Source organism: Lemur catta, chromosome 15 (assembly GCF_020740605.2).
Source record: "Lemur catta isolate mLemCat1 chromosome 15, mLemCat1.pri, whole genome shotgun sequence".
NCBI lineage: Eukaryota > Metazoa > Chordata > Mammalia > Primates > Lemuridae > Lemur > Lemur catta.
Genome location: NC_059142.1, coordinates 52,232,862 through 52,248,588, shown reverse-complemented (window position 1 = coordinate 52,248,588; position 15,727 = coordinate 52,232,862). Strand labels below are relative to the sequence as shown.

General features: G+C 41.3%; 1 protein-coding gene across 2 annotated transcripts in view; it reads left to right on the top strand.

The window, feature by feature from the left end:
* Window positions 1-1,838: 1,838 nt before the first annotated feature.
* GRB2 (growth factor receptor bound protein 2) overlaps window positions 1,839-15,727 on the top strand; it is a 66,849-nt gene continuing 52,960 nt past the window's right edge. Inside the window, exons 1-2 of one of the 2 annotated variants that reach the window (XM_045569900.1) lie at window positions 1,839-2,068; window positions 11,593-11,807. In XM_045569900.1, the coding sequence (XP_045425856.1) occupies window positions 11,730-11,807 (78 nt within the window). In that variant the 5' untranslated portion in view covers window positions 1,839-2,068; window positions 11,593-11,729. Of the gene's footprint in view, window positions 2,069-5,487; window positions 5,638-11,592; window positions 11,808-15,727 lie in introns of those variants that run through there. The other variant, XM_045569901.1, reaches the window with a different exon arrangement.

Sequence of the window (15,727 nt, the reverse complement as noted above, 5' to 3'; positions counted from 1 at the left end):
CCACCCTATGACTTTGGTATGCATCAGGTGGTAAATGAATGGTCCTCTTGTTATTAATATTTTCCTCTGGTTATTTTTACCTCATAGCAGACATCTTCTGCTCAGAAACCTTCAGAGGTTGCACATCACATGACAATGAAACCTAAGCTGTGCATCTTGGCCTTGTCTCTCATTTCTCCTTCCCCCAAATCCTGGACTCTGGATGATATAAAATATTGGCTGATTCCATCACTTTCCTCCCTGCTTTCACGTGGCAGTTCAGACCAAGTCCTCCCTGATTACCTAAGCACCAAGTAATGGCTCCTTCCTCTGCTGTCCCAATATGTAGTTCAGTGGCATTTAGGGCCAACTTCTTGTCTTGCAGACCAGGCAACTCTAGATTACAGAGCACTGAAAGCAGAGGCTTTGTTTCATCTTTTACCCCGCAAAGCACCCTGCATGCAGCTGATGCTCAATAAATACTTGGTAAAAGAACAATTCCTTTTCTTATTTCAAGGGGCTTGTTTTCTGTATAGAATCAGGTGCCTCCTTACTCTCATATCAACGGGATTTTGCTGGCTTCCAGAGAACACGTTAACATTAGACGTGTTCTCTTCTCTCCTTTAACTGAAAAGAGCTTTTGGAACTGAAAGATAAGAGTTACTTCTCCAAGCCTCATCTGGCACTCCCAGGTACTCCCCGGCCTCATACTGGAATTGAACTACTTAGAACACGACTTTCTTTCTCACACCTCCGTTCCTCTGTACTTACTCTCTGTACTTACGTGCCATTCCCTTTGCCTGAAATGCCCTTACTCCGGCTTCTGTGCCGGGTGATCTCCTACTCATTCTCCAAGACTCGGTTCAGACGTCATGGTATCACCTCTGCGAAGGCTTTTCTGCAGTGGGCAGAGCAGATATGCCTCCCCCATCAGTTTAGCTTCTTCAGCATTCCCCAAACAATTGTAACAGTGCTATGGCATTATTTGTTTATGTTTCTTCTACTTGTCTACACCATGACTTTCTTTTTTCTTTTTTCTTTTTTTTGAGACAGAGTCTCATTCTGTTGCCTGAGCTAGAGTGCCATGGCGTCAGCCTAGCTCACAGCAACCGCAAGCAATCCTACTGCCTCAGCCTCCCGAATAGCCAGGATTACAGGCATGCACCACCATGCCCGACTAATTTTTTCTGCATATATTTTTAGTTGTCCAGCTAATTTCCTTCTGTTTTTGTTTTTTTTTTTTTTAGTGGAGACGGGGGTCTCGCTTTTGCTCAGGCTGGTCTCAAACTCCTGAGCTCAAAGGATCCTCCCGCCTGGACCTCCCAGAGTGCTGAGATTACAGGCGTGAGCCACCGCGCCCAGCCTGGGACCATGACTTTCTTGAGGCTCAGGATTTCTGTTCTATACCCTCACAATGCCTACCTTACAGTAAGCACTTGATTCAATCAATGAGCAAAAGAATACAGTAATCACCCAATACTATGGAGTTTGTACGGACCAGACTCTCAAACATTTCAAGGTGTGATCCTCCATTTACGTGCTTCGTGCTGGAAGGAGATCTCCTCCCTCAACCCCTAATCGCTTTGGTTTTGTAGAAAGGGGAGGGAAAGTGACAAGAATGTGAAAGAGTTATTCCTTCAGGAATGAGCTGTCATGTACTCGCTCTGGCACCGAGAGAGTTACAGCGACTCGGGGGCCGGGCCGTGCCAGGGCCACCAGCTGTGGGAAGTCTGGCGCATGCGCCGTAGCACCAAGTTTGTCTCTACCTGAGGGGGTTCGCCAAGGCGCGGCGCTTGCGCTCTGGACCTTTTCCGCCGAGGGAAGTCTCGCGGGGGAGGGGAGGGCGGGGCGGGGCCGCATGGGGTAGTTCTCGCGGGATATCGACGAGGAGCGGGGAGCGGAAGCGAGGCCGCTGAGCTGCTTCCGCGACCGGGCGGCGGCGGCAGTGGCGGTAGTGGCGGCAGCGGTGGCTGTGGCCGTGACGTCGGCAAGAGCAGGTGCTGCCCTCGGGGAGCAGTAGCGGGGTCGGCAGCCGCTCGCAGCGCTGTGGAGGGGCCGGCCGGACGCAGAGTGGAGCAGCTGCGCCACGGTGAGTGCGGGCGGCGGCTCTCAGCGCTGCTCCGGTGCCTCTTCCTCCCCGCTCCGCAGCGGGAGTGGGCCCCGGGGAAACCCGGCCCAGCCTGGGGTTCGGTTCGGGTCTGAGCGGCGAGGCTTGGGACGAGGAGCGGAATCCCCAGGACTCCGGATTTCACGTTTCCCCTTGGGGGACTCTTCCTTTCTGGCGGCCGTCCTCCTCCGGCTCTCGGCTCTAGGCAGAACCCGGAACCCCGAGGGAAGAGGACGGGGCTTCTTAGTTAAATCTCATGCTTTCATAATGAGGGTTTGCGCAGCAGGGGCCAGGGAGAAGCCCGAGAGGCGCAGGGTACTAATTCTGTGAGTCAGTCTGACTTAGCCTGGCAGGCGGGGGATTCGGTGTAGGTTGCAAATGTGATTGATGCTCCTTCGACCTGCACGGCAACCACGTCACCATCTCTTGGCGTCTTTGGGCCAGATCTTGTGCTGTAATCCACCGTGAGTTAGAATATTTGCTGCCGGAGGTAGAGGAGATACCTTTATCCTGAAGCTTTAGAAAATAAAACTGTTTGAAAAATATTTGTCAAGAAAAGTAAAGCAGCAGCGGGTTGGAATGCACCGAGGAAGTATTTCAGCGAGTGAGGGGCCTGGTAATTTTCATTTGCAGCGATATCCAAGTATGATTGTAAGCCAGATGAGTTACCATTTGCTCAGAAAGTTATTCAAGACTGGCTTCAAACGCTATAGAAGTGCAATTTGAAGGGGACTGAAGTGCACTCAGCGTCTATCTTTTGATGCTATTGACTTAGAAAAGAGTAAAAAAGACACAGAGAAATTAGCATTAGTCTATTTTGGCTTTCTTAACCCTCTTTCACTTGGTACTACTTCAGTTATTTCCTTCCCTCTCTATCTTCTCTCCATTCCGCTAGAGACACGAAATGCTTGCTTGTGTAATGCAAGTCATTTACCCCCTCCCCTTTCTTTCTAATCTACTTCCCCTTCCTCCTTGCCGTCCCCTCTCAGGCATAATTTTTTTTTTTTTTTTTTTTTTAAGTTTCTGCCCTTTGGTGCTGTTCGTTTTCTCCCTTGTTTTCAGATTCCATTTTTATTCTCGGGAAGATACCCTCTTTCCTTGGTTTCATTCCTCTACTTTTAAGCGTCCCCTGTGTTCCTTCAGTTAGCCAGAGGGTTGCTATAGAGCCACGATAGGCTTAAGTTTTCCCCCTGGAAACTGGGAGGCTCAAAAGATTGAATTTACCCCTAAGTAATCAATACTGTGACTAGGTCACAAGTGTAGTTTGCTTGTGGTGTGTGTGTGTGTGTGTGTGTGTGTGTGTGTGTGTGTGTGTGTGTGTTAGCTAGAGACAGGATCTTGCTCTGTGGAGCAGGCTAGAACCTCGAACTCCTGGGCTCAAGCAATCCTCCCATCTCAGCGTCTGGAGGTGCTACGACTAACAGGCGTGAGTCACCCAGCCAGTGTTTTAGTTATTTTCTTCATTGTAAGGTTATGCTTTTGTGCCTGCTTACACTTGACTTGCTTATGCTTTTTTCCCCTATGTCTCTTTTATATTGGTAAGGAAGATTGGGTCAATTTGGGGCTTATATGACTTACTGACTTTTAGTGGGAGTGGTTAATGTTAAAAAATGAAAATCAACTATAGATCTATATTATATTAGAACAGAAATAAGATAGCCTGAAAATTTTAAGGGAATAGAGCTTATTTAGACCATTGATAAGTTAGTTAAAACCTGCCCACTGTAGTTGTATTAATTTATTCTTTATCAGGCTTTCATTTGAAAATCAGTGTTCCGAGATCAAAGTGGTAAAAAAAAAAAAACAAACTTTTTCTGCATCTGTTATAATCAGACTTCGTTGTTGTTTTTGACAGAAAGAAATATCTTTATTTGTTCCTTCCCATGTTCAAAATTTTCCTAATTCTAAGATTAAAAAAATAAGTTAATTCTTGTAATCAGCTTTCTTTGGTACTAAAGACAAGCATTTAAATGCTTGAGGCAGTTTACTCCTGCAGCAAGTTATTCGGATTTGTGAAGATTGCTGGGTTTTAAATACTACTTGTTAATAGTACTTGTTAATGGTACTTAGAGATTTTTCTCAGTAAATCCTGTTATGTTGTATGTTGTGCAGTGGAGTTCTAATTGTTATACAGGGCAGTATGGGTAATAGATTTTGGAGAAATGAAGTAATACAGAATAGAGAGCCATCTTGCTCTCCTGAGAGAAATTAATAATTATCTCCTTAGTTCAGAGGAACTGAATGGCCTTTGAGAGTCTTTTTTTTTTTAATTTTATTTGTCAAAGTTAGCTTTTTCCCAAGTGTGCCAAGTGAATATGCATTTTTATTTTATGCACGGACATTCTCATGCTTTATCTGGAATGTAAATTTTAAAATCTGGTTAAGGCACCTTTATGGTATAGCAGTGACTCTTAAAATTTGGTATGTATAGGAATCACCTGGGAATCTTTTTAAAAATAGGTTCTGGCAGAACTCCAGGAGGCATCCCACGGCGAATCGGTGTCTGAATGGGGTGGTTTTGATGCAAATGGTCCAAGGACCAAAAAAAACAACAACAAAAAAAACTTGTTACCGAGTGCAGCCATAACGTAGAAAGACTGGCAGCTTTAAGTTACTCAACCTAAAATTATACTTTCTGTATATATGAAGTAAATATTTAGAATAGCCTAATAGAATGAGTGAATTGTTGGTGCGATTAGCTTTTATATGTGTAAATTTTTTTTCATTGTTAGGTCTGAGATGTGGAGTGACTTAAGTTTATACTTAATAGGGCTATTAATTTGCCTACCAGAGAGTTCTTCTGAGTCTGTACAGATGGTTCCTGACTTGAAAGCATTTTTCAACTTTATGATGGCACGATAGCAGTAGTACTCTGTAGAAACTGTACTTCAAGTACCCATATAACCATTTTGTTTTTCACTCTCAGTCTAGTATTCAATAAATTGCAGGAGATATTCGATACTTTATATAAAATAGGCTTTGTGTTAGATGATTTTGCTCAACTGTAAGCTAATGTAAGTATTCAAAGCACATTTAAGGTAGCCTCGGCTAAGTTATGATTGGTAGGTTAGGTGTATTAAATGCATTTTCATCTTACAGTATTTTCAACTTCTGTATATGTAGATGGAAGTTCGAGATTTAGTGTTGGAACATGTGGATTGATATTTGAAAAGGGACTGAAGATGCTAGTTAAAGTCTCTGGATTAAGTCTATATTATAATAGTAAAATCTCGCAGAGCCCACACTATAGCAGGGAATTAATAAGCTCAATCTTTTGGAGCAAGCTAGAGATTCTGCAAGACTATTTATTTATTTTCCTTTTTTTCTTTTCTTTTTTTTTTCTTTTTTCTTTTTTTTTTTTTGAGACAGAGTCTCACTGTCTTGGCTGGGCTAGAGTGCCGTGGCGTCAGCCTAGCTCACAGCAACCTCAAACTCCTGGGCTCAAGCTATCCTCCTGCCTCAGCCTTCCAAGTAGCTGCCTCCACGCCCAGCTAATCTGCCAGGCAATTTAAAGGCACTGTCTCCTTTAATCATCAAAATGACTTTATAAGGTAGGTGCTGTTATTGTCCCCATTTTCCTGTTGAGGGATACTAGGGATTATAGAATATAAGTCATTTCTCCAGTGTCCTCCAGTTAGTAAGTGGTAAAGTGACATTTAAATCCAGGTGTAACTGCAGAGCATCAGTAAGCTTTTCGGTTTGTGTTCTTTCTGACTACAGAAGTAATTCATGCTTGCTGTAAAGACAGTGAAAATACAATTGAGGTGTATTATGTGGAAAGTAAAAGTATTTTGTGATCTCACTACTGGAGATGATCATTGTTACCCTTCTGAGCTTTTTTTTTTTTTTTTTGTAAGCACATACTGACATATTATTTTGCTTTACAGAAATGGAATGAACTATAATATTTCTGCAGCTTTTTAAAACTTGATAACAACCTAGATACTTAAAGAGAGATATTCTATATATAAGCTTATGGATATTAATCTCATATTTTTCACATTGTATTTTGTGTCACTATTTCAGTGAGATAAATCTGGAAAATAGAATTGCTTGATGAGGCTATGTATTTAAAAATCATCAATAGATATTACCAAATAACTCCCTAAAAAGATTGAGCAAATTAATTCCCTGCTATAGTGTGGGCTCTTGCATGGTTTTATTGTTATAATTTTAGTACCATGCCACATTGTCTGGCAATTAGTAACTTCTCAAAATGTTGAGTGAATGAACATCAGATAGGGTAAAATGTTTACCCAAAGTGTTGCAGAGACTAGATGTTACAAATCTTTTAAAAATGTGCTAATTAGGCCAGGCTTGGTGGCTCAGGCTTGTTGGGAGGCCTCAGCAGGAGGATTGCTTGAGGTCAGGAATTTGAGACCAGAGTGAGTAAGAGCGAGACCCCATCTCTACCAAAAAAAAAAAAAAAAAAATGAAAGAAAGAAAGAAAAATTAGCCAGTTGTAGTGGCGTGTGCCCATAGTCTCAGCTACTTAAGAGGCTGAGGCAGGATCGCTAGAGCCCAGAAGTTAGGTTGCGGTGAGCTATGATGACACCACTGCACTCTAGCCCTGGTGACAGAGTGAGACCCTGTCTCAAAAAAAAAAAAAAAAAAGCCAATTAGTCTGTGAAAGAAATCTCATTGTTCTAATTTGCATTTCTTTTCGTATGTTTTAAGTAGAGTAACATTTTTAACTTATTTTGAGTGACTGTTGTATGTCAGGCTCTGTCCAAAGCACTTCATGTATATTATCTATGTTATCTAATTTTATGCTTAGTGAATCTTATAAGGTAGGTATTATACAGATGAGAAAACTGGGGCTTGTTTAAAAGGCTTGCCCAAAATGATAGCTGTACGTGGCAGGGTCATTACTTGAACCTAGGTCAGCCTTCCTCTACAGACCATGCACAGTCTTAACACTAAGCTATACTGGCCCAGAAAGTGTCATGTATTTTATTTTCTGTGAATTTTGGGAAGAAGAGAATTAAATGGAAGAAAGAAAAGAAAATATTACAAATACCTTTAGGACACTACATTTTCAGATACAGTGCCTATTGTTTGAAATGAAGGGTTAAAGTTATACTTACCCTTCTTAAAATTCACTGCTAGAACTTGGACGGAACTGGAGGCCATTATCCTAAGTGGAGTAACTCAGGAACAAAGAAATGCTATATGTTCTCATGTATAAGTGGGAACTAAACTATGGCTACACAAGGGCACATGGAGTGCTGTAATGGAAATTGGAGACTCAAAAGGGGAAAGAGGAGGGCGTTTGGGATGAAAAATCACCTGTGGGGTGATGAGTATCCCACAAGCCCAGACTCCACCACTATACAATAGATGTGTATAACTGAATTTAACTTGTACCCCCAAACCTATTAAAATATATTTTTTTTTTTTTTGAGACAGAGTCTCACTTTGTTGCCCAGGCTAGAGTGAGTGCCGTGGCATCAGCCTAGCTCACAGCAACCTCAAACTCCTGGGCTTTAAGCGATCCTACTGCCTCAGCCTCCCGAGTAGCTGGGATTACAAGCATGCGCCACCATGCCCAGCTAATTTTTTTTTTCTATATATATTTTAGTTGGCCAGATAATTTATTTCTATTTTTAATAGAGACGGGGTCTCGCTCAGGCTGGTCTTGAACTCCTGACCTCGAGCGATCCACCCACCTCGGTCTCCCAGAGGGCTAGGATTACAGGCGTGAGCCACCGCGTCCGGCCTAAAATAATTTTTTAAAATGTTGAAAAAACAGCATTTAAATGGAATCATTAAAAAGAAATAAAGGGGAACAGCTCAATATTCACTCTCATAGTGACATCATCTCCTGGGTTTGTAAAACAAAAACAAAATCATTGGTCGGGATGGGTTGCAGAGATACGTGCTGATAACAGTTTTAGAGATGCTCTCATTTGGCTTCAGCGTTTAATGCACTACTACCCTATTTTCTTGGGAAGCAAACAGAAACATCTACTCTGTTAAAATCATTATTCATTGTGTCTACTTTCAGCTTTCTTCCTTTTAATAATAGTGTTGTGTATATGATAGAATTTTCTTTACTGAAACACATCCTTTTCAGTTCGCTTAGCCTATGTGCTCTTTTGTATTGATAGCCTAATAAGCTGACCTCTTGAAAGTTTTCTGTATGAGATGCTAATTTTTATTTGGCACATCCATGGAAGTATTGATTTAATTTTCTGTTCAACTATATTTCGCAAAGTAATAGTTACTTGGAAACATGATTTTCAAGAGGGTCAGTCTTTTTAAGCTTTCACTCAGGAACCTGTGGCAGATGAGTAGCAGCAGGGAAGCAGGTGTTGAGAACTGTCTTGGTTTATGTGCTGCTACTTTTTGGTAACAGTGCCATTGTTTTAAATCCTGAATGACATAGAAATTTGTGACCTGTTTTAGTACATAGTATCTTGACAGGGACGGTGCTTTGGCTTTCTGTTTGATTGTTGTTTTTCAAAAATGAAGCTCCCTATTTTCTCAGGTCAGCTCAATTATTCTTCAGCTTCCCATCATTGATACATAGTCTCAACAATCAGACCAAGAGACCAGTTCAAATAAATAGGCTGAGGAAAATATTGATAGCATGTAGCAGAGATTTTCCAGGTTTTGTTAAAAAGTAAAAATAGATACATTGGAAACTAGGCAAGGAAAACAAAAAAAGAAACCAAACAGTTGTTAATGCTGGGGAAAATTAAAGGATTGTACAACAAAGTAAGGTTGGTTTTAGTACATTATTTAAATCATTAATGAACAATATTTTATAATGCTAGTGCTTAAACCAGGATTTGTGATATTACTGGAATAGGGCAGGGGAATGGCTGGGGTGGAACAGCCAAGTCCTCCCCTTTCAGGTAATGGATAATGGCTGGAATAAACTAAGAAACAGCAGCAGGCGCATATTATTTAGAAATACTGTAAGTAAATACAAAGAGAAAGCTAAAAACAAAATTGAGAGTGATTGCTTGTGGGTGTTGGTAGGGACGTGCTCTTTTTCATAAGCCTTTTAATAACTCTGACTTTTAGAATTATGTACATGGGTTAGTTTGATAAAAATAAATTAATTACACAGAGTGCAAGTGAAGGGCATTTAAGGATACACAAAAATAAATACTCTGAGACTAATCTTTGTATTTTTAAAATATTTGCTAGAACTCGTTCTTTCCTCTGTTGTAGCCAGCACCACATAGAATATCTTAGGTATGGCCTGAAATAATAAACATTGGTTTTGTTTATTAGTTACCTGCAGAAGAATGTTTGGCTTTTGGAATTTGACTGAAAGACTTTTTATTATCAGATGATTTCTTTCCTCTTTGATAATACTCATCTTGGTCTAATGTTAATATTCCCAGCTGGTTTACTGCTTAGTCCATTTGCAGCTATGCTTGATTAGTGCCCCAATTGTTAACTTTAGAACAAAAGAATAATAACCACTCATGAGCTGCTAGATGGTAATTATCCAAGAAAGGTGTCACTATAAATAATCTGTCCCCATTCTGTTGTTTTCTGCTTTTGTTTAGCATGTATGAAAACAGTGACTGAGCAAAGAAGAATGGGGCTTTATTTTCCTTCAGTAATGCAAAGGTCTAGGTTGTGCCCCATATTCATGGCTAAAGACTCTTTACTATGGCACTGCCCTCAGTTCACCGTCACCTGATACATTACCTAAAGGTTCTGACCTAATCTTTTACCTGCAGAGTGCAGCTGAGTTTTTCTCTGAGAAAAGAAGCTGTGCTCTAGGTGATAGTGAGAGACCTCTGTTTGACATCCCCCTGCACTGTCTTTCCCCAAACAAGATACTTGGCAGCTCAGATTCTGAAAAAGGGATTCCTTTCAAGTGTAGATTAGGACTTCAGCTCTGCTTCTCAGGCTAGTTAGAAACTATGTGGAGGCCCACAGCTGCCAAGCTGGTGTTGAGACCAGCTTATCTGGGTAGACCATGAGCACTTATTCTCATGGCTAGTTTCAGGAGGACTGGGCAGCTCAGCTCTTAGTTTGAATAGAAGTTATGATCACTTTCCCTAAAGGACATTGGCTTGGAGATTAGAATCAAAACAGATCCCATGAAACATTTGGAAAAAAAAAACTCCTCCACCCACTTGGGTTTCCTTCATTACCAACAGATGGCAAGGAGGCCCTAGTGTCCTTGAAGTTATTGTTGGCCTCTCTTTATGTCTGTATGTGTGTGGCTCTGTGTCCCAGCATTTCTGTCAGTGAGTTTTGTTTGGATTCTCTTGCCCATATGTTTAATAGTATAGGTAGTTCTATATATATGTATTGATATATGTCTTCTAATCACCTCTATGTTGATTTTTATATCTACAAAATCTGTGAAGTTCTACATTAATGTATTGACGTATACATATATAGACACATGCATATAGAGTTTTATACACATATATATGGCAAAACTGTGTCTATAGTTTATTTGCATACTTTAATTGGACTGATTCTTCTTTGAGATATAGTAAAGTACACTTTTGATTCAAAATTGGACATTTCATAATTTATGACCCAATATATGTATGTGTAAATGTTTTCTGACATCCTGAATTCTAAAGCAACTAGTGACAATGCCAAATGTTCATAAGTTTGTATATGTAAAAGGCAGTTATTTTTCTATTCAGGTTTCTATACCAATTTTGATGTTACATGTATCTTTATATAATGAAAACTGAACAGCTTTATTTCAAAGAAAAAAAATGTGGAGTCAGTCTGGACTGCTGAGCTTTGGTCGTCTATTTCTAGGACTGGGCAGGACCCCAAAGGCTTGAGGATCTTCAGGGGACAGGGGGCCTCATGCAAGAGCACCATCTCCACCAGCAGAAAGCGCCAAACCATCCTTTCTCTGGTTACCTGAGCTTGCTGATCAGTTTGGAAGTGGTGGGGGAAAGCCGCTGGTGTTCGTAGTACTGAGTGGACTAAAATAGCAGTTCCTAAGTTCACTTTCTGCTCTCTTGGGAGCAGACCGAGATTTAGTTTCCAGAAAAGAGCAAAGCAGGTGGAGATGAAAGCCTGCATTGCTTGCTTTTTAGTGTGAGTAGGAGAGCCAGTATTCTCAGGAAACCAGAAAGGTTGGGAGGGAGACAGTCCTGCTTATCTGAGAAGCGACAGGTGCCGTTCCCAGGGTGAGGCCTTTCTTTCAGTGGACTGCATTTGGTGCTTGGAGAAGAGAGAGTAAAGGGTGAGGGAGGAAAGGCGGCAACTGAGTGGAACACCAGCCGGTTCCTGCACACCGCGCACACCCAGCGGGAAGGAAGAGGAAGTGTGTTCTGGAATAGCTCAAGCAGCTGCCGTCATTGGCCAGCGGGCCTGTCAGTCGCCTGGGGCTGAGGCTGAAAAGAGGAAGAACGAGAGCAGGGCTGTTGCCTGGGAGGGAGGGAGGAGGGCTGAGCCAGGCTGAGCCAGGGGGCGTGGGGGCTGGGACAACAGGCCGATTGCCAGGGCGGGGCTGCCTTCGATCCTGGCCCCTTCTCCTAATTGTCCCTCTTCTGATTCAGGGTGGCATTGTGCGGCCCAGAGTGCAGGAGCGAGTCCCAGAAGAGAGGCAAGGCTGAGCCCAGAGCGCTGGGTTGCTTCAGCAGGGAAGACTCCCTTCCCCCTGCTTCAGGCTGCTGAGCACTGAGCAGCGCTCAGAATGGAAGCCATCGCCAAATATGACTTCAAAGCTACTGCAGACGACGAGCTGAGCTTCAAAAGGGGGGACATCCTCAAGGTAAGTGTTGGTGCTGAGCACAATGCTGAGATCTCCTGTCCTTGTACTCACCTACCTTCTTTCATCTAGATAACACACAAAGAAGCTGTGGTCCTTCTTTTTTCATTGCACACTTTTAATATTTAGCATCATGTTTGATCTGGAGAGCTTGAGATAAATGTTGAGTAGAATCTTAAATATGACTTAAGAGAGTTGGTGTGATGTGTGGTCTTTAACTGCCTTTGTGTGAATGCTTTGAGTATTTCTATTTGTCTATTGATACGGGTAATATTTCAAGTAAATCAAAGTAATGTGATTGTAGAAAGGAAGGATTGATTTACCTTGTATAGTTTTATAAAAAATTGGAGGATTTTTTAAAAAGACCTAAACTTGAAGTATTTATGTGAAAGCATTCAATTAGTCTTATTTTACATAGCCGAAAGGTTTTACATTCTGGAATATGATCCTGGTGGGTTAGAAATTAATTTTCCCAGTTTAGAGAGGTTGCTAGAAGTATATGCCAAAACTCATTTAGAAACCTCAGTGTATTTTTATTCTTTGTGAAAAAACTGAGGGAGTTCTAAATAATAAGGTTAAACCTGCTATTGTACAAGTCAGATTTTGATTTTCTTAAAAGAAACTTGAGGAGCAATTACCCCATATTAAACTCTAATTGCACAAAAGAAACCTGCTGACAGTTTAGAAATAAGCTTCTTTACAGTTTGCAGCTTATTTTGAGTCCCACTATTTGCATGAGGATTCGCTCTCCACCTGGCACATGTTAATTATGTTGTTTACTCAATTGACTAGCGCGGGTTGCCCTTTTGGATATGTAATTTATTTTTACAAGGGTGGGTGTTATCAAACAGTATGTCAACTTTAGGAGAGGAAAGGCTGATGTGTTCGCTGTATCTCAAGTTTTGACATTTTTTCCTCTGAGCCTTAGTCCGATTGTTGGAATTTGCCACCCATTTGTTTACTGCCCCTGAATGAAATTCTTAGAATTTTATAAAGAGGAAGAAAGGGGAAATTTAGAGATAGGGTCCTTTATAAAAGGACTTGTGATAGTTCTTTTTTAAGTTATGTGGACCTATTTTGCTCTCATTGCCCAAGGGGTAGAGTTCTACTCTGAATAACTGCACAGTGGCTGGGCGCGGTGGCTCACGCCTGTAATCCTAGCACTCTGGGAGGCTGAGGCGGGTGGATCGCTCGAGGTCAGGAGTTCGAGACCAGCCTGAGCAAAAGTGAGACCCCTGTCTCTACTAAAAATAGAAAGAAATTATCTGGCCAACTAAAAAAATATATATATGGAAAAAATTAGCCTGGCGTGGTGGTGCATGCCTGTAGTCCCAGCTACTCGGGAGGCTGAGGCAGGAGGATTGCTTAAGCTCAGGAGTTTGAGGTTGCTGTGAGCTAGGCTGACGCCACAGCACTCACTCTAGCCCGGGCAACAGACCGAGACTCTGTCTCAAAAAAAAAAACAGCTGCGCAGTAATTTCTTTGTTTTTTTTTTTTTAAAGTAATTTCTTAATATTAGAAATGTAGGTTGAACTTCAGAAGATAATACTGAACCAGCCCATTAAGGAGAAGAAAACTTTGTGTCTTTGTGTTCATTTCAAAGCTGTGTTTGTAGCACCAAGCAAGCTTTTTGAGGATTTTCTTGAAGCCAGCACTACATTGTCAGAAAGTGCACAGAACCATCTATAGGTTTTAGAAAGACATATGTCCTCTGTTTCTGTTTTCTCAGAGAGCTAGAAATCAGAGCAAAGGTGACTTAGACTACAGAATTACTGTTTCATTGGTGTACAGAGGAGATAATTTGATGTTTTTGTAGGTGATTACTGTTTTCAGCAGATAACCCACTTGTGATATCATAGTAAGACTGGCTACTGAAATACCCACATTTATAGCCTGTGCAAAAACTCTTTTGGGCCCTTTTTTTTTTTTTAAATACAAAGTTAAATTTTTTCACTAAGCTTACCCTGGAAGCTTAAACCTAGGAAGGCTGGTAGTTCATATTTTTCTATAAGTTTGTCCCATTGCATATTTAGCACAAAAACAACAAATTAAACCAAAGCTAGGGATGTGTGGTCTCTTATTAAGAATATTTAGATGAGAACTTTCCCTAATTTCTGTCACTGAAGTTTTTCTAGACCATGAACATTTTATAAATTCTTTAACTTAAATTAGTAAACTCCTCAACAAGTTTAGAACACATCTCTCCCATCCTATTATTAGGGAAGATGATACTACAGTTTAACATTCGCCCAGAAATTTTTATGATGGGGGAGAAACTGAATCAGTGTTCACATTTACTTTCAGGTTTTCTTGGGAGAGAGAGAAAAATACATATATTTGGTTCTTCCAATTTAATAGATGATTGAAATATGAAGTCATAGTGCCATTATTGCTTTTAAACGGTGGCCATTAGCTGTTTGTTAGTAATCTTGTGGCTTTACTCCCAAAAAAAAAAAAAAAAAAAAAAAAGTGAGGACACAGTAGTTGCCGTTTGTCTCATAACTGTGTGAAATGGCTGGGTGAAGAGGGGGGACATGCTTTCTTAAGAGCTGTTACTAAAAAAAGTGGGGTTTCCTCATTTGGTTCTTTAAGGAGTAAGCTGGCTTCATTTGAGTTGCTTTTGATTTGATTTGATAATTCTTGAGGATGTTAGTTGTGAGCCAAAACACGTTTTATAAGTGGCTAGAATATTATTGACTAGTTTAACTTTGATTGAACTAGGGGTGTATTTGCCGTCTCTTGGTAAAGGAGATGTACATTTCATTTCAAGATAATGAAATAGAATGGGGCTTATCCCTCTAACTCTGATTGGAGTTCAGAAGGACTACATCCTCTCACTCTCTTGGAGTTTCTGGTTAACTTTCAGTTAATGTTGATTACTCTTTTCCAAAAGAATCCTTTCCCACTCTCTGTCTGCACATTGACCTGTTTACTGCCCTGAGAAACGAGAGAAAAATAAAAACATTTTACTGGGAGCCTAAATAGAATTGAATGTTTCAATATATCTACCATTGTTACTTTCTCTCTTGTAAAAACTTGTGGTTTTTTTCCTTGATTATGGGAAGGGAGGGCAGTAAGGCATAAAAATGGAAGGAGTTACTCTTCTGTTGCAGGTTTCAGGCCTCTCTGGCCGAAATGAACCTTAATTCTCCCACTGCTATAGGGCAGGCTTGAGATAGTCCCAGAGGTTCTACACTGTCTAGACCCCTAACTAGTCTACCCTAGGACACAAAACACCAGATGAGTTTACCTAAGAGTTGCAGCTGCCATTAGGGGCTTATGTATAAGTAACTTCAAATAGTGCTGCATAGGAATTAAAAGACCGTTTTGAGCTCTCAGACCTGTGGTCATTCCATTCTAGAGCCGTCCCTGGATCATCTAGGTGTCTTCTACTCTCTCTGGCACTAACTACCTTTGCCAGTTTCTTAAACACTTTAGAAATAGGTCTTGAGTTCACCCTTAGATCTTTGTAGTGTCCTATCTCAGTGCTGCTTGGCCTATTTCAATGTCACACTTACTGAGCAGCTCCCTGAGCCAGATCCTAGCATAAGTTGCTGTAAGAGTTGGGGAAGAAGGCCGGGCGCCTGTAATCCTAGCACTCTGGGAGGCTGAGGCGGGTGGATCGCTCAAGGTCAGGAGTTTGAGACCAGCCTAAGCAAGAGTGAGACCCCGTCTCTACTAAAACATAGAAAGAGATGATATGGCCAACTAAAAATATATATAGAAAAAATTAGCCGGGCATGGTGGCGCATGCCTGTAGTCCCAGCTACTCGGGAGGCTAAGGCAGTAGGATCGCTTAAGCCCAGGAGTTTGAGGTTGCTGTGAGCTAGGCTGACGCCATGGCACTCACTCCAACCCGGGCAACAGAGCGAGACTCTGTCTCAAAAAAAAAAAAAAAAAAGAGTTGGGGAAGAAATATAAAA